The sequence below is a fragment of the Pezoporus flaviventris genome, unplaced genomic scaffold (assembly GCF_033815535.1).
Source record: "Pezoporus flaviventris isolate CSIRO_AGI_PZ_B2104156 unplaced genomic scaffold, CSIRO_AGI_Pfla_v1 ptg000057l, whole genome shotgun sequence".
NCBI lineage: Eukaryota > Metazoa > Chordata > Aves > Psittaciformes > Psittacidae > Pezoporus > Pezoporus flaviventris.
In genome coordinates, this window is record NW_026892605.1 from 5599744 (window position 1) to 5619290 (window position 19547).

The 19547-nt window shown below is 39.5% G+C and overlaps 1 protein-coding gene across 1 annotated transcript in view; it reads left to right on the forward strand.

Moving 5' to 3' along the window:
- OXCT1 (3-oxoacid CoA-transferase 1) overlaps positions 1-19547 on the forward strand; it is an 88405-nt gene that overhangs the window by 50256 nt on the left and 18602 nt on the right. The window contains exons 9-13 of the mRNA XM_061469484.1: positions 1276-1387; positions 1873-1967; positions 2601-2649; positions 5695-5767; positions 6533-6608. Coding sequence (XP_061325468.1) covers positions 1276-1387; positions 1873-1967; positions 2601-2649; positions 5695-5767; positions 6533-6608 — 405 coding nt within the window. The remainder of the gene's footprint in view (positions 1-1275; positions 1388-1872; positions 1968-2600; positions 2650-5694; positions 5768-6532; positions 6609-19547) is intronic.

Genomic DNA, 19547 nt, shown 5'->3' on the forward strand with positions numbered 1-19547 from the left:
GGAACAGAGATTATTTTTGGTTGTGTAATTTTGTAATTCTGGCAGTGGTGCCTTTCATTAATAGAAGCATAGGAAGGAAACGGTAGATTTATTTACTCTTCCATAAAAGATTAGGTATAAGGAAGTAGCTGTACATATGAAAGTGCTGAGTATGTTAGTGGTAAGAGGAGAGATGAGAAATAAAGAGAATAAGAAGAATCTAGTCTGTTGTAATTCTTGCTGGATTTAAATAGCATTTCCTTCTTAATTTGGCCTAGACGTGGTCCCACTAGTGCAAGTCATACTCTCTGTCCAACCTTCTCTTTGCTGCAGAGAAACCCTCTGTGATTGTTCTTTTTCTGTAACTTGCAAGTGAAGCAATTGTAGGGAAATAGCCAAGGCAGAAAAAGAAAGCCTCTGGGGAATTCAAGAGGATTTATACTGACTGTTTCTGGCTGCCTGAGAGGAAAGTGACTTCCAACATGGAGAAAAAAGAGACTGCAAAATTTTTTTTTTTGTGGTGATGAAAAGTAACAGAGTATAATTTTGCATGATGTGTTCATTATGGCCTGAAGTAGGAAGGCGTGTGAAAAATAATGGGGGTGCAGGACATGGTGCTACTCAGAGCAGTTTTATATACATGGGAGAGATGTGCAAAGAACATAATCAATGTAAACAATAATTTTCAAAAAAAGTCTTGCAAACTTCTGGAATATCATGGCATTTTCACCAATGTGTGATTTAGAAAGCATTAACTTAAGGGCAGAAAATATCAGGAAAAAACTTCGGGCATATTTTGCAAGATTATACAGACTTATGTTTGAAAATTTGGTTGTTTAGCTCCCAGTATCTTTGGATGACTGGCATTTGTCTGTCTCATGCATATAAATCTAGACTAGCACCACTGAATTAAATGAAGAAAGAGAGCAGTATTTGTATTTTAGGCTGACATTTAACAAATCTATTTAAGTATCTCTTGGGTAATGAATCTCAGACTTGCTAATATTTGCACTAATGCTTGGTGCCTTCTTAACCAGTTGTCTGTGTATTACCTCAGCCATAGCAATACAGTCAAAGAAATAACATTTTGCTCTAAGGCCATCACTGGGGATATTTGATGACTTCATTGGCTTAGATAAACTGATAGAATAAAAGGTTGGTTTTTTTGTAGAAGATGCATAAATAATTTTATCCTTACACTAAGTACCTCTGAGCAACCACACATCGGGCTTTTGTGCTGTGAAAAGCAAGAATTTGGATTCTAATCTTTACTTATGATTACTTCATTTCTTCCAGCGCTTATCAATTCGAAAGCCTGAAGACTCAAAGGCCAAACAAAAACAAGGAGACAATGTGAGGGAGAGAATCATCAGACGGGCTGCTTTAGAGTTTGAGGATGGCATGTATGGTATCCTTCATCTGTGCTATAGGTTAAACTGATGACTCATTAGAATAATACTACAGCTAGTTTGTTTAAGATGGGTTAATTACCATGCTCATTGTCTTTCACAGAGCTGGGCTTCTGTCATTTTATTAATACCTTGTTGAAATATATAGGATGTTGGGGAATAGGGTACATGGAGTTTTTATCCAAGCATATCTGGAAAGTTTGTTAGCAGTTGAATGTTTTGAAGAATTTCTCAAAAAAGTTACGTACATTGAAAATGAAGGTTACTTGCACTGTGGTTTTTTATAGCATGTAAAGCATTGACAGAATGCAGTTAAACAATCCAAATGGCAAAATAATTCATCACAAATATGGGGCATCTAACTAAAACTGAAAGTGTTTCTGAAGAGAACAGTTCTAGTCATAGTAGAATGATTTTTTTTTTTTTTTTTTAATTTACTAGTTTGCAGTATGTTCCTGTTTGTGCCTTAACCTATTCTCTTCAGCTAATCTGGGTATTGGAATCCCACTGTTGGCCAGTAACTTCATCAGTCCAGACATAACTGTTCACTTACAGAGTGAAAATGGAGTCCTAGGCTTGGTAAGAATATATCTTGGTCCCTTACTGCAGTGTACTTACCTTGCAGGGGCTGAGTTTCATTCCCCACACACCCCCAGCTTGATCAGAATTTTACTAAAAGTCATATTCAAATATATGCCATATTTCATGATCATAAAACTCTCATTAGAAATCTTTATTTCAGGATTGTAGTACTGCTTTGCCAAATATGTTTTTAAGTACATGTTTTGCTAGAAGGAGTCAGAAACTTCAGTAGTTTTCAAGACCAAGCCTTGTAAGCCTCATTAAACATAATTTTAAATAAATCTTAAGGTAAACATTATTTTCACTGTTGTTTGGTTTTATGAAGTTTCACCTATCTACCTTTTTCTGAAAAATGTCTGTCACTTTGGTTAAACCCAAACCCAACCAAACAACCAAACCCCAGGCTTTCTGGTTATGTAACAACTCTAACAATATGTTCATCAGTTCTCATACGATAGTTGATGTAAATTGTGGCTTCTCTTGTCAGGGACTTTGTTCTGCTGAAGATTAAAAAAATGCAGGTCTGTGATGAACTGTTTTCAGTAACAAGCATTAGAAATAAAAGAAGTTGTGAATTCTCTCTCAAATGTATTTTAATATAAAGCAGACATATATGTATGTTGTTTTCAGGGTCCTTATCCGCTTGAAAATGAAGTAGATCCAGACCTGATTAATGCAGGTAAAATATTCAAATAAATTTATTTCATGGAAAATTGTTAATGAATGTTAATCTAAAAATATAATTTTGATTCAGTATATGAACCCAGACTCTTGGGTTCATATACTGAATATTATGAATATTAATGTATTTGTCTTCTTTTAACTGAAGGTTGGTTTTGATCAATGGAGATGTTTAATATTCTAGTTAAAGAGCTTATGCTTTGATGCATTCTAGTTGGTACTAAAGGAAGTTGTCCTTGAGGCCAGGCAGTAAAGGGTTAACTCTTCCTTTTCAGAAGTGAGATTGTTTTAAGCCTAGATGTGAATGTGGATTTGTTTTCCTGCTACTTTTCACCTTGTGTCTTCTAGAAAATGGTTTGTGTTTGGGACATGCTGTAAAACATCCTATGTTTCCTGGTCTGCTTTATTCCAGGCTAGTAAGTTGCAGGAATACAACTCATTTGCATTTAGAGAGAGAACAGTAGCCAGGGCTGGGGGAAAGAGCCTCCCAAAACAGCACCTGGCCACTGGAGGACTCTGCTGCAGATGGTTGGTTTTGCCATTTTAAGGGGGAAATGCCAGTCCTCACATACTGTTCTCGCCAAACTGGTTTGGGGCATGACACCTCAGAAGTAGCCATACAATGTAAAAATGTAAGCTTTTTATGGTTTAATGTGTCTTTCTGATATCTGTTTTCTTTATGGAAAGTTGTGCCTGCATCTGTTCTGTTTCCATGTAAAATTGCACCTACATATAGTATTGTAACAAACAAAAGTAGGCCTTGGCACGGTATAAATTCTCATTAATGTTAATGGTATAGGTTATAGACCCATAGCTGACATATTAGAGCTGTTCTTTTCATATAGAAAACCTGTGCATTTTATATTTTTTAGTTATCTGCTTTTTGTTTAATATTAGGATGAAGTCTATCAGTTGTTCACTGTCTTGAAACATTTGCTACCTGTCTTAACTAATTGATAATATTATCATTCTGCTATGTTATTGCCCTTCTTTCAGTATTATGTTTTAAATAAAAAATTGATTTGAAATAAGAAATTATTAAGGACTTGAGTCCAGCATTTCAATAGTAGCTAGGTAACTGCTGATGATAAACCGCACAAAGAAAAATGTCTTAGGGATATGAGAGCTATGTTAACACTTGAACTGAAAATGTTGTGTTTTGGTAGTTTGCTTTTAAAATTAAAGGTATCACTGGAAGGAAAAATTCAGAATAAAAAAATGGTTACTATAAGAGGTGACATTATATGCATGCACATTAGAACTTAAGTTCTAATATGGGTGCATTAGAAATGAACACATTAACAAATTAATGATGGGAAAAATATCCAAGAACTTGATAAATACTCTGAAGAATCACTGTGCTCTTATATGGATGTCAAGATGATCTTGAATTGTTGTTTATGGGTGATAAATATTTTTGAAGAGGTAATCTTGCAGGGATGAAGGTAATTTAGGAGGTCAGAATGCAACATTGGAAATAAGATTATTCTAGTATTGTTAATTCTTTGTTAAGCACCTTTACATCTTCCTCTGCAGCTGCAGTAGACAAGACACAGGATAGGCAAACCTCAGCTCTACCACCAAAATTATCATTATCATTGCTGAAGCATTCAGTAGCTGCTAAACCTCTCAGACACTTTAGTTGAATTAAGACCATTCTGGATACTTTCCAGCTAAATATATAAATACATGAAGAAAACAGAAACTATATGACAAAACACTAGGATTTAATTCTGTTTGTATTCATCTACTGGAATGGTCCTGTATCGGCCCCCAAAGTCTACATTTTAGAAATACACTCCTGGTTTGGGCTTTTGCCAGATATTGTCTGCAAATGCAGTTGTATTTCTCTGAAAAATGTATGGGTTCTTTTTCCCCAAAGCAGAGTTCTGTCTTACAGAGTAATGTGGTGCTGCTGGATCCTCAGCCTGTGTCTCTTTCAACTTAGCATTTTCTTAGCTTGTCACTTTATCCCAGGGTTCTCACTCCATCTAGCTGTTTGCAGGCTATGCTGTCTCTCCCACTGCTTTGGGTGGGTACCTGGTAGGGAAAGGCAACTGAGGCAGTTTTAGAAGGTCTGGATATTAACATGATGAACTCTTGAGGTCTGACTACAGGACTGCTGTATAACCTTAATTCTGTGCACTTGTGTCAAAATTACATTCTCATGCAATATCTTGGCCTATAATATACATCGAGTGAGCTCAGTAAATTGAAGCAAGTAACTTGGTCTCCATTTTAATTTCCTGCACTTTTTTCTTCCTTTTTCCCATCCTCTTAATTAATCCCATTGTCTTTTCCCCTGTTTTCTGGAAACTGTAAAGATGTCTCGTTCCTCTTTCCCTTTTTCTTCATAAAATCATCTGGTGATAAAGGCTTGGTTTATAATTTTGCCTTCAGCTGTGTTTCATATGCTTTTCCAGAGGCACTCTGTATGCATGGTTGTTGCTTAGACTGTTTCTGTGCTGGCAGGAAAGAAAGGGCCCTGGACAGAGTCAAAATAAGGCACTTCCATGTGTGCTTCATTGCTTGATCCAAGCACTGTGGAAAGAACAGTCCAGAACACAGAAGCGCATTCTCTGGTGCACTCTAGCAAAGCAAGAGTAGACTAGATCTGTAATTTATTTTTCTCTACTGTATGTTGTTATCACTCTAGACTGTTCAAAGCGATCTGCTCACTCTTCCTTGCAACTTCCCTCTCTCCTGATGATGCTCTTTCTGTTTCAAAAGAGTTACCTCTCACTTTTTCTGTAGGCAGAGCAGAAAGCTGAAATGCACAGAGATTTCTTAGCCTCTGGTGTCAGGGGTGTCTTGCCTGAAACTGTTGGTAGTCAAAGAGTGGACAGTCCTATCATTAAAAACTGTAACAAACTGCTACAATTCATTATGATTAGGTTTACATGTGACATAGTAAGTGTAATCAGGTCCATAGTTCTGCAGAATCCAAAGGAATTTGATTAAAGAACTTATCTTGGTCAATAGCTGTGACTTCATTTGTAAAAGAGACAGAACACGTACATACTATAGCTTATTTCTTTTACAGGTAAGGAGACAGTCACTGTTCTTCCAGGTTCTTCCTATTTCTCTAGTGATGAATCATTTGCAATGATAAGAGGGTACGTAACAACACAAACCCTGATCTTTTGAAACATGAAAAGAATAAACTGAGTCAGTGACTGAACTCATTAGTAATTCTTTGAAATGCAGTTAGCGTTTAACAACCTGTAAAATAAACGTGGATTTAAGCAGTGAGGGTTTACAGAGGATTAGGTCACACTATTGGAAATAGAAAACCACTGTAACTAATAGATACTATAGTGATGTTCATGTCTACCACCACCTGGCCATATATAAACACGTTTGTAACTATGTTTTAACAACTATTTTTTTCATCATTTCCAAGTACCTAATCTGTACTTGCACTCTGTATATTCTCTTTGCTCAGCTTGCAACTGTGATCATCATTTCACCTCCCTAATGGAAATTCACTATCTGCACCTGTTTTTTGTTTGTTTTGGGGAGAAGGAGGTTGAATGCAAACAAACACTAAATCCTAATGGCTCTGAAAAGATAATGAGCGCATGTAAATATGTGAATGAGTGCACTTAAAAGTATGAGTTCAGAACTGATTGACTCTGCATGCAGTAGCTAAACCCAGACAAAAAGTAGTAACATATTTGATGCTCAGTAGAAAAATTTGCATCAGTGATACATCTGCAGGGGAAAAAAAGTCCAGCTGTGTGTGTGAAAGAATGGTTGCTACCTCTGTGGTATGCCACCTTTTTTGTACTGATGTAATAATAACGAGAACAAAAGCTTGTTATGGTCTGTGGGCTGTTACTTGAACATGATAATGCTAATTACACACTTTCTGTTGCCAGAGGCCATGTTGATTTGACAATGCTTGGAGCTATGCAAGTGTCTAAGTATGGTGACCTGGCCAACTGGATGATTCCTGTAAGTAGATGTTTGTACTACTGTCAATGCACTATATTTAGGATAATATAAATGTAGCTGAGGGTCAGGCAAAGGAGAAAAGGGCTGAAGCATAATGGGTGTTGTGATGCTTAAAGCATTAAAATATAGGATATATTCAATTTTAAGGTTAATAGGTATTTTTTCCCGTTTCTGGCACCAAGCTGCAATTATCAGGAGTGACCCCCCTAAAATTATCCTTGTGCTAAGCATTGTGAAAAGCATAAACATTGTTTATGCACAAGCCTTTTTCCTTCCACTTGGGTCTATGCCTTTCAAATGTTACATTTCTTTTGCTGAGATCTTGTGCTTTTTCTTGAGACTGTCAACTCTTGTATAGTTGTGCCTGGAGCAAGAACTTGAAGGAAGGTGTAAAATAATACATAGCTCATAAAAAAAAAAAAATTAAAATGTCTGCATTATATTTCTCAGTGTTCCTGTCAAAGGATCACAGCACTGCAGTGTTGAATAAATATAGAAGGCAGCAATACTACTGTGTTCACCAAAAAATTCCTACAGGTTTCAACCATAAAAGTACAAGCTAATCCCAATATATTATTAAAGCAGTTGATGACATTAAGCCATTCTTTGAACAAAGTTTATGTTTCAGCATTAAAAAACATATCTACCTTTCACGTGGTTTGCAAGTTTAATATTTTCAATATGGTTCTTTCTAATACAGTTTTCATCAAAGACATCTAGAAACAAATTTTCTTTTTAGCCTGGTTTAAGGTAATGAGGCATATTTCTATCTGCCTGAGCACTGCTAAAAGTTTCAGGAGAGTCTTTTGAAAACTGAAAGCTGGGTAGAGGAGATAAAAAAAACAATGCATGTCCTGTCTCTTGGAGGAGCATTGGTTGAGCCTAGCAGTCTGTGTGACTTTTCCAGCAGGCTTGTGAGTGTACAAGTCATGGAGCAGTGGCTGGAGCATAAGCTGCTTTTAGCAAGAGGGGACAAAGAAAAGGTCTGTACAGGCAGATGTGGGAGAATGGAATATGTGAAGAGTGATTTCAGGTCTCCATGTGAGTGATTGTAAGGGAATGTGAAGGGGTTATGGCTGGGTTGGAATATAGCATATAGGAGAGAAATCCATAAAAAAACAGTCCTTCAATGTTGTCACAGCATAACCTGATTTTATGAGAACAGACAAATTAGTTCTGCCTAGATATTTTCATACTCCATTGATTGAAGTGCTAGCTTTTCGAGACATTTTTACTTGTGCTGTCATCAAGTATATAGTGTGAAAAACAGGGTCTGGAAATTAGTGCTTCTGTTAGTGTAGCACTCTGGGATCCTGTTTGTGCTCTATTGCTGTTTTATATGTTTTGATGGAACTCTGTGTTTTAAACATAACCTGACGATCAGATACAGTGTAAGAGTTCAAGTATGACATGCATTAAGTTAATACTGGTTAGTTTTGCATTTTCAATTCCAGTTTATTTTTTGTCTAGAGTTACAAAAACTTGTCACTAGAATCCAAAATGAAACCAGCCTCTGTTGTGAACTCACCACACACTTTGAAATATGAGGGGTAAATCAAATTAAATTTTGACCCTAGGTTTGCCGTTTGAGCCAAGGCAAAATTATGATAGTGTATGTTTTCAAGGAGTTAAAACCTTGGTTAACTGAAATTGGAGTTCATTTGGTTTATCCATGGCTTTGTATCTCAAAGGTATGATAAGTCACCCAAACTCAAATTACATATTTTAAATTGCTAACTTTGAAACACATTTAGTGAAATGTACTTTCTTCAGATGATCGACATAAATAAATATACGCTGTCAGTCCAGCACTGCAAGTACGTGTCACTGACAAGCTGAGTAGGATTTTTTTTTTTTGTGTCAGTCTAAGAACTACTCCTTTCTTTCACTGGATAAGGAAACTTTGTTTTTGTGAAAGCACTTCCTTCATGTTAATTTGGCATGGACATAGTGTTTTATACAAGTAGAAATTACTTGTTTCCATAGTGGCTTTTAAGAATGATTCTGAATTATTACATTCTCTGTCAAAATTTTAAAGATAGAGGAGAAAAAAACATTTAAACTTAGGTTGTTATGCTGTTATGGTATAAACTTTTTTTGGGGGGGGGAGGGTTTATTAGTGTTTAGAGATTTTTCTTATTGGCATAGCTCAAGATTATTTTAATCTATATCTCTTTTTCTTTCAATTGTCAGATAAGTTCTAGGTTTTATTTAGCTGAATTGCTTTAAACTGACATTCTCTTTATACTTTTGAAAAATGAAATAACACTGTATATGTAAAAGTGTCTCTAGACTATCTTTTGTATTCAAGATTACTTAACTCCTGAGATTTTCTTCTTTGACAGTCCTTTGGTCCTGTAAAAGCAGTGTTGAATGTTCCTGCACCTGTTAAAGCCTTATGTTTATTCAAACTGTTTTTGAAAGACCTATCAGAAAGTGGAAGGGGGTAGGTTGAATTTTAGGTAGGAAGAATAGCTGTATTTGCTTTATTGTTGATTTTGTAAATTGAAGTGGCAAGAGAAGTATTCTTCAAAATACCCAGTGAAAAAGTAATAAATAAATATTCCTGCACTAAAGTATTCCTATTAAACTAGCAAAAATGTACCTCTAGTGAGAGCTTATGAAGCTGAAATGTTTGAAAAAAGGCACTCCTGAATAGGTGAATAGGTTTTAATGCCAAAAAATCCCAGTAATTTCAACTGACCATATTGGTATCTCAGGATATGAAATTTTATGTGGTTGCATAATAGCTTTGAATCTAAAATCTATTCACTAGATCATTCAATCTTGAAAGGTAATGTCATGAGCCAGAGCAATTCACTACTTGTTTTCTTGCTTGGTTTCTTACTTGAGGTGGGTTTTTCCCTCCTTTTCTTTTTTTTTTTTTTTTTTAATTTTTTTTTTGTTTGTTTTTGTTTGCTTTTTTTTTTTTCAATATCCTAGACTTACACTGGACAAAAGCACAGCATTCACAGGCAATGCAGGCACACATAATATGTACAATAACATACAGTGCTTTCAGGATCTAAGTAATATTAACTTTTCCAGTAGCTTTGTGCAATTCTTACTTTCTTTCAGAATACTTTTTTCCCATCTGGAAGTTAAACTCATTTTTCTGATCATGACGTTGACATTCCTTCACTGACAGTTTTTGTGACTTATCTTTCAAGATCTGTTCTATCAAAAGATGAAGCCAGTATTTGGCATTAATAAAACAGGTGTATTTACAAATATAGTTCATGAAACATTGAAGTTCAGATTGTATTTTAAGTTTTTCTTAAAACTGGGCAGACTTATGTATTCCTTTTTTAAATGCTTTATGTTCTCTAAAAGATACTGATTTCAATTTAGCATCCATATCAAGGGCATTATTTTTCATATCTGTAATTGTATATTCTGCTTATGAAAATGCCTTTTCATTCTGTTCAGTCCCAAATTTAGGAACTATGTGTGCATTTTTAAAACAGGAAAGAATAAAATAAGACTTTTGCTAGCTTTTATTTGTCTTTTTGTTACCTTCGAGGTGTACCTTTTTACTAGCATACATGCATATTTGACTTTTTGCTACTTTCATTTGCCACTCTTACTAAGCTTTGGCTGTCTGTACATTTTCTTTGCAGTGACTTCATATATACTTCTGAGTAAATATGCCTTATGACACTCTAAATCCAGCCATTCAAATCATCAGTCATTTCCCTCAACTTACTTTATTTTGAGAATTGTTCAGATGCTTTTTAATCTGCTTTACTGCTGTTATTACTGTTCTACAGTACAGATTTGTAAAATGGGATTAACCAGCATGTAGGCATTCAGGACTTTCTGCTTTTCCTGTAAATAAGGTGGTATGTCATTGTCAGTTAAGTTGAATTGCGAGCATGATGTGTCTTCTTTTAGTCACAAGATTTGAGTGAGGTGATACAAAGATTGACTGCTGAAAGCTCATAGTGTAACAAAACTAAACTGTATTATTGTAACATTTTTTACTTAGTTTTGCATTTAGGTTTGGTTTAAGTACTTATGTACTAGTAGCTTTTGGATTCTTGGATTGATGGTATTCACCGTTATTTCAGAGGCAAGTGATAACTCTAAATTTTGTGTTTTGAATAGTACCATCAGGAAGCTACCCTTCTCCCATAAGAGCCCTAATGTGTGCATGTGAGTATTTACTTGCTCTTATTAGGAACTGAGCTAAGGAGGCTCATTGCAACAATAGCCCTTTCTTTGCTCTCATATGCTAATCTCTAATGCATAGGAAAATCCTATGAGTAAAGGAATAAGAGGGTGAGAATATTTTAAGTACCTGCAGTAAACAATGCTGTTTGCTTATGCAAAAGTTACTCCCTAAACACTGTCATTTATTGGTAGTTTTATTCTGTTAAGCACTACTACTTAATGGCTTTTCGTGTTTTTCCCTTTGGTATTTCTCCAACTAACAAGAGGGTTTCTGGAGAGGGAAAGGAGAAGGAGGCTGCAGAGAAGGAGGTTGTTCTCTGGGGAGTACCTGGGAACATAATGCAGCTGGGAGAAAGCGATGAGAAGTGGAAGAGAAACGGCCAGGCCACCACCACGTAGTAGGGCAGACAGGCCAGAGCAGATGGGAGCCCATGTCTGCTGGGAGCCACTGGGTGGAGCCACGTTTCACTTCGTGAGTGACAGGCACAGGATCTGACCTGTCTGTATCTCTCAAGCAACTGTCAGAAATTGCTGCAGGCAGGACAGCAGCATAAAACTGTACTGTCACAGCAGTCCTGGCTCCTGTGGCAGTTTGCATTGTGTCGCTTGGGATTTTAAAAGTTGTGGGGTTGAATGCACATCCCCCTGCCTCTACTTGTTTTGTCTGTAGTTCCTTTCTATTGGTGAATTTTTGAGACCCTCAGAATAGAAACATTTTATTAAACAGGTTTTTGTGCCCTTTTGGTTGCTACACCTTACTAAGAAGTATGGCTTTGTTTGCTACAGCCTTCCTAATGGAAGGTACCTGACTGCCATTGTGATGTGTCAAGAGACTGGGCATTGGTCAAAACAAAACACCAGAGCCTCTGTCTTCTTAATATGAATTTCTGAACATCCCTTAACCATTAAAACATACTAATAATATGACTACTGATACAGCTGAGATGCTACACCAGCAGAAAAAACTTTGAACTAGGCAGAGGAGCCCTGCAGCTGGAGGTTCATGAATATGAAAAAGCAAAATGGATGAAATGTCTGTGTTGTCACATTCCAGTAGGCAGAAACTTGTTATGGGGGAAAGTATACCTAGGAAGCATACCATTAATGAGAGGGTAATATACTCAGGAGGACTAGAAAGTTGTCATGAGATTATGACTGAAGAAAATTAAAAGGGCTAAAGCCCAACTAGAATTTAATCTGGTACTGCCATAAAAAACAATTAAAAGTGTTTCTATAAATACATGAGTAACAAATGGAGGGCTAAGGAGAATCTCTATCCTTTATTGGGTGGGGAAATGAGGAACATACTGACAAAGGATGAGGAAAATGCTGAGGTAATTAATGCCTTCTTTGCCTCTTTAATAGTAAGATAGGTAATCAGCCCCCTGAGCTTGAAGACAGGGACAGGGAGCACAATGAAGCCCGATAATCCAAGGAGAAATGGTTAGCAACCTCTACACTTCAGTGGGGAAGGGTGTATAGTACTCATTATATAAGAGGAACAGGGACTGACTGGGTAAACTGGACACACAAAGTCCACAAGAGCAGATAGGATACATCCGAAGGTGTCAAGGAAGCTGGTAATTTTCTAAACCACTAGGTTCACAGCCTGGTGGGTAGCAGTTCAGTTAACAAGCAGCAGCCTGAGAGGTGTTACTGACACTGAGCCGGCTTAATATCTGTTCCCTGCAATAAAATAAACTAAATACAATTCTGAGCAAGAAAATTAGCTCTAGCTTTGTATATTCTTCTGCCATAGTATAAAAATCATAGTTTAGAATCATAGAATAGTTAGGGGTTGAAAGGATGTTAAGATCATCTAGTTTCAACCCTCTGCTACGGGCAGGACACCTCACACTGAACCATCTCACCCAAGGCTTCGTCCAGCCTGGTCTTGAACACTGCCAGGGATGGAGCATTCACAACATCCCTGGGCAACCCATTCCACTGCCTCACCACCCTAACAGGAAATAATTTCTTCCGTATACCCAGTCTAAACTTCCCCTGTTTAACCCGTTACCCCTTGTCCTATCACTACAGTCTCTAATGAAGAGTCCCTCCCCAGCATCCCTATAGCCCCCTTCAGATACTGGAAGGCTGCTATGAGGTCTCCACACAGCCTTCTCTTCTCCAGGCTCAACAACCCCAACTTTCTCAGCCTCTCTTCATACAGGAGATGCTCCAGCCCCCTGATCATCCTTGCAGCCCTTCTCTGGACTTGTTCCAACAGTTCATGTCCTTTTTATGTTGAGGACACCAGAACTGTACACAATATTCCAAGTGAGGTCTCACAGGAGCAGAGTACAGGGGCAGGATCACTTCAACCTGCTGGTCACGCTGCTTCTGAGGCAGCCCAGGATACGGTTGGCTTTCTGGGCTGTGAGCGCACATTGCCAACTCATGTTCATTTTCTCATCGACCGGCACCCCCAAGTCCTTCTCCACAGGGCTGCTCTGAATCTCTTCTCTGCCCAACCTGTAGCTGTGCCTGGGATTGCTCCGACCCAGGTGTAGGACCTTGCACTTAGCATGGTTAAACTTCATGAGGTTGGCATCAGCCCACCTCACAAGCGTGTCAGGGTCCCTCTGGATGGCATTCCTTCCCTCCATCAACCGAACCACACAGCTTGGTGTCATGGGCAAACTTGCTGAGGGCGCACTCAATCCCACTGTCCATGTCACCAGCAAAGATGTTGAACAAGACCGGTTCCAACACGGATCCCTGAGGGACACCACTCGTTACTGGTCTCCAGCTGGACATTGAGCCATTGACAACTCTTTGTGTGAGGCCATCCAGCCAGTTCTTTATCCACCGAGTGGTCCATCCATCAAATTTATGTCTCTCCAATTTAGAGACGAGGATGTCGTGTGGGACAGTGTCGAACGCTTTACACAAGTCCAGGTAGATGACATCAACTGCTCTACCCCTGTCCATCAGTTCTGTAGCCCCATCATGGAAGGCCACCAGATTGGTCAGGCAGGATTTCCCCTTAGTGAAGCCATGCTGGCTGTCACCAACCACCTTGTTGTTTTTCATATGCTTTAGCATGCCTGCCAAGATTTTGCCAGGCACAGAGGTGAGACTGACTGGTCTGTAATTCTCTGGGTCATCCATTTTCCCCTTCTTGAAATTTGGGGTTATATTTCCCTTTTTCCAGTTGTCAGGAACTTCACCTGACTGCCATGATTTCTCAAATATGATGGCCAGTGGCTTAGCACCTTCATTTGCCAGCTCCTTCAGAACCTGCGGATGGATTTCATCAGGTCCCATGGATTTGTGTACGTTCAGGTTTTTAAGATGGTCTCAAACCAGATCCTCTCCTGCAGTGGGCCCAAGGTCTTCATTCTCACAGTCCCTGCATCTACATTCCAAGACTTGGGTGGTGCGGTCAGAGCCTTTGCCAGTGAAGACCAAGGCAAAGAAGTCATTCAGAACCTCAGCCTTCTCCAAATCCTGTGTAGCTAGTTTTCCCGAGTGCTTCCTGAGCGGGCCTATGTTGTCCCTAGTCTGTTTGTTATTTGCTACATACCTGTAGAATCCCTTCCTGTTATCCTTAACATCCCTAGCCAAGTTTAATTCTAACTGGGCCTTAGCTTTCCTAACCTGGTCCCTAGCTTCCTGGACAACATCCCTGTACTCTTCCCAGGCCACCTGTCCTTGCTTCCACTTTTTATAAGCCTCTTTTTTCGTTTGTATTTTCCTCAGCAGCTCCTTGTCCATCCAAGGAGGTCTCCTGGCCCTCCTGCTGCACTTCCTTCTAGTTGGGATGCAACACTCCTGAGCTTGTAGCAGGTGATCCTTGAATATCAACCAAGAGTCTTGGGCCCCCCTGCCTTCTAGGGCTATATCCCATGGAACCTTACTAAGCAGGTTCCTGAAGAGGCCAGAGTCTGCTCTTTTGAAGTCCAGGGCAGTGAGCTTGCTGCACACTCTTCTCACTGTCCTGAGGATCTCAAATTCGACCATCTTGTGATTGCTGCATCCAAGGCTGCCCTGGAGCATCACATTTCCAACCAGCCCTTCCCTGTTGGTGAGCACGAGGTCAAGCATGGCATCTCTCCTTGTCAGCTCCTCTATTACTTGCAGAAGGAAGTTGTCTTCTACACAATCGAGGAACCTTCTGGATTGCTTGTGCTGGGCGGTACCATCCTTCCAACAGATGTCAGGGTGGTTGAAGTCACCCATGAGAACAAGGGCCTGTGAGCATGAGGCTTTTCCTGTGTGTCTATGGAATGCTTCATCTGTCTATGAAATGCAGGTTCTCCTTGATCAGGCCGTTTGTAACAGATTCCCACAGTAATGTCTCCCATAGCTGTTTTCCCTTTAACCCTGACCCACAGACTCTCTGTTAACCACTCACCTGTCCCTAGACAAAGTTCCATACTCTCCAGCCTATCCCTAACATAAAGGACATCTCCCCCTCCCCTCCTGCCAGGCCTGTCTTTCCTAAAAAGCCTGTAACCTTTCATTCCAAAACTCCAGTCATAGGAGCCATCCCACCATGTTTCTGCGATGCCTATTTTATCATACCCCTGTAGACGTGCACACATCTCTAATTCCTCTTGTTTGGTCCCCATGTTACAGGCGTTTGTCTAGAGGCATCTGAGCTGAGTTCCAAATGAAGCCAGCTCATTGGCTGGAGCGGCTGGAATATCTCTACATTGCTCCGAGCATTTATTATAGGTGCTGGCAACTGACTTGAGTGTGTTGGGATGGAATGATGCCCCCCCCCCCCCATCTAGTTTAAAGCCTCCTTGACCAGTCTGGCAAGCCTCCTACCAAAACTGCTCTTTCCCTTCTTTATCAGACCAGCTCCACCAGCTCCCACTAGACCTGGCCCACAAACTTGGGTCCCGTGTTGAAGACACCAAAACCCCTGACTATGACACCACCCATTTAACCATATATTAACCAGGCCAATCCTCCTAGCTTTTTTTAGGTCCTCCCCTGTATCCTGGAGAATTGACGAAAAGACAATCTGAGCTCCAGAGCCCCTAACCACCTCCCCCAGGGCTCTGTAGTCCTTCCTAATGTTCCCCAGGCTACTACTATCTATATCCGTAGCACCCACATGGATCGCTAGAAGTGGGTAATAGTCAGTGGGATTTACTAGAGCAGGCAGCCTCTCTGCAACATCCCTGATCCATGCCCCTGGTAGGCAGCACACCTCCCTTGAGACGGGGTCTGGCCGGCAGATGAGTGCTTCTGTCCCTTTCAGTGTAGAGTCCCCTGCTACTATGACCCGCTGTTTTTTCCTAGCAGCACCAGCAGAGATCTTCTTTACCAGAGCATCAACCGGCTGTTTCTGGCTCAAGTGCGCTTCCTCATTAGCCCCCCGCAGGACAGCAAAGCGGTTCTGCGTGGGGACAACAGATTTAGGGGGAAGCCCCTTGCTTTTAATTGTCCTTTTCCTCCTTTTTTGGGGAATTTTTTTTTTTTTTTTTTTTTTTTGTCACTAATTCCCAGCTTCCTGGGTTAACGACCGCCTTCTTTCCTTCATGAGCTACAGGGGAAGCTCGAGGCCCCCGCCCAGTTTGGGACAGGAGCAATCATTCCTGCTTCCTCTCAGCTTCCCTGACATCTCGCAGCCTATTAACAGCATCCCGCAGCTCAGCCTCTGCTGCAGGAGGAACTCCACCAGGGAGCATTGGGTGCAGCGCTGCCCATTGCGCACCCTCCCCTCACCAGACCAGTGCAGGCCCTCTCTGCACTCCGAGCTCTGCACTGCAGCCTCCCCTCCCATCGGCTCTGTCTGGGTGCCTACGCTGGCCACCGCCGGGGCAGCCAGAGCAGAGCTCCCAGACCGGGCCCTGCTCACACGGCGAGTGCTCACCATCCCCGCTCGAACTGCCGCGCAAACTGCCTCGACCTGTTTGCCTGCCCTGGCCGCTCGCTCGCGCTCCCTGGGGCAGGTTTTTTCCCACTCAGGGCTGGTGCCGCCCCTCCTGGCTCCGCCCGCTGGGAGTCCCTGCTCGCCTCAGCTGAGCTGCCGGCGCCTGGGCAGGTCCCGTCGAGGACTTGAGGCTCCCTCGGTGGCTCTCGCCTTTCGGAGTTGAGGCTCCTGAACGCTGATCTCTCCCCAGCTGCGGTGTTGGAGGCCTCCTTTTTCGAGCTACTCACCTCAGCAATTTTTGGTAAATAATTTTTTGATAAATTTTGGTAAGTAACGTAGTGCAGTCAGGGGACTGAAGAAGAGGGTGATGTAATTTTTGCAGGATGATGCAGTTTGGATACATAAATCTTGATAATTAAAAAAAAAAGTCCTTCAATTTTAGAAGCAACAGTCTTAGTTTTTAATGCTCTAGTAAAACCTAAATGATTAAAGCAGTAATAATACAATAAATTAAAATAAAATTGTATAAAACTTTTAAGCATTGGCAAAGAAGATTATCTGAAAAGAAGGCATCAGGAACCGCAATTCAAATTTAGTAATATTTTATTTTATTAGGTGTATAACCTAAGGTTAGGAATATAATTTTATACATTATTGGTAGTTTTTCTAGAGAGTTTCAAAGTACATCTTCTGGACAGTTTTGGACACTTTGGCCATGAGGTGAACTGCATGTTCATTGGTAGAGATTTTCAAAATGATAGTAAACTGGCAGAGGCCAGCTGAGTATGTGACTGTGGGATGGGGTTTTGGGTTTGGTTTTGGTTTTAATTACTGTTTGTAGTGCCGAATTTGATAGGAGAGGGCTCCGCAGCAAACGATTTTCTGACTTCAAATTGTAATTTTAGTGATGGGAGAAGGGACATGTATCCCTGCATGCCTGGGAACACAGTATGTCTTTTCCAAGAAGTCCTGTTGCCAGCTATTTGCCACTTTGCTTGAATAGAAGAGTCTTTGCACAAGGCTTATTATACTTTTGAGTCAAAATGCACCGTCTAATAACACTCTTCTAATATTTCTGTTTCAAGTTGTACGGCATTACAAGAAATTTTAGGAAACTTTTTTGGGCTATTAACTGTAAAATGAATTAAGGACTACAAATCAGCTAAATTCTGTGTGACTAGAAAATGTGCAGTTTAATTATGCTCAATGACTGTGTTTCTCATAGTAGCAGTGTGAAGTTGTTTAATGTTTAGGACATGACTGACTAAGTGATATACAGCAGTACTCGAACTAAAGAGGACAGGACCTGCAGTTAGTTATTCTCCTTGGAAATCTACATTTCAATGGGGTATTATTTTAATATAAATAGCTGTTAGGTATTTGCAGGCATGTGTCTTGGAATAAAGCCTACAGTAGTATATCAGTTTACTCCTTCTCTCCCAACAAACGTGTGCCTGGAAGCCCTGCAGAGCTCTTGCAACACATGGTTACCACTACTGAAGAGTCCTGGAACCTCAAAGGAGAAAGGGAGCATATTATGTTAGGTCTACTTCTTCCATCTTTTTGAGGGTTGTTCTACCAATTTTGTTTTTATTGATTTCTCTTTAAACTGCATGGAGGGAATGTAGGAGCTCACTGTTGGTATTTTATTCATACTTAAATTTTCATGTGGGAAGTGGCTGCTTTGCATGAGGCATCTGTAAAGTGAGAACAGCTGAAGAAATTCTGCCAAGAATACAAGCATATGTTAAAAGACTCCAAATCCACAGGTTAGTGGTAACAATTGTGACTATGATACGGAACCATCACTTTCAAGTGAGACTAGTATTATGTTGGCAGTAATATTTAATTATTGCATGCTATGCTGTGTGTTTTGGAAACAGTATGCAATGGTAAATAGAAGGATTAACTGTCCTGTTACACTGAAATAACATTCACCTCTGCAAAGCACATCAATTTCAGTATGCATGTTACAGACTGTTTTGAGTTGCTTTTGAGACGCACTTTCTCAATGTATTCATTTGAATTTCATTCGGTCATTTGAATCTGTTGCCAACGGTTTTTTAAAATTATTTTTATGGGAGAATAAAGGAATAAAATTTCACCAACTAATTAAAGAATGAAATTAAGCCAACTTTCTTTGCACGTATTTTATACTTCCTTAATTTTCTGATTATAGCAACTAAAACTATAAATATAGTTAGTGATCATATTTGTGTATGTTACATTTTAGGGAACAGTTATTAATAAATTCTGTCAGGAAGTATCAGTCACTCAAGAACTTACGTTCCATTTTTTAAAATAATTATATTTTCTTTTTACATTTGTTTTTCATTTTGTGTGTGTGTTAGGAGATATCTGGTTAGCATTCTGGAAAAACAGGTCATTTTCTGTTTGGACGTCCTTTAAAAAAGTATCTTCACCCTCATGCATGTAGAGTCTGCTCAGCTTTGTTACATTCAGACGGTATTAACTCTTTGTTGTGTTATTGAATTATCAGCTCTACTGATTAAAATATCCCAATAATGATTTCCCATTGTTTCTTGGTAATGTTTATTCAGTCACATTCTTGGAGTAAAATCTAATCTAGCTGTCATAGTTGACAGCATAATTACAATAATTCTGTAAATGTGTTGTATAAGGACATCAAATCAGTGGAAAATAGGACAAGGAAGTATATTTTAGAACACTTAATCTTCAACTTTATCCATAATTTTTGATACAGTATTTATACAGTCTTTTGCACTGAAGAAATGGGAAGTGAAATCTGGAAGAGTTGTGGCCTTCATTTTGTAATCAACTATAGATGTACATTTCCTTTAAACACTGGACAGGACTGTTAACAATGAGCAAAGGATTTTTATCTACATTGTTATGTAGTTAGAGGAGATTTATGCATATGTATTTTTTTAATATTACCTTCTGCTTGGTAT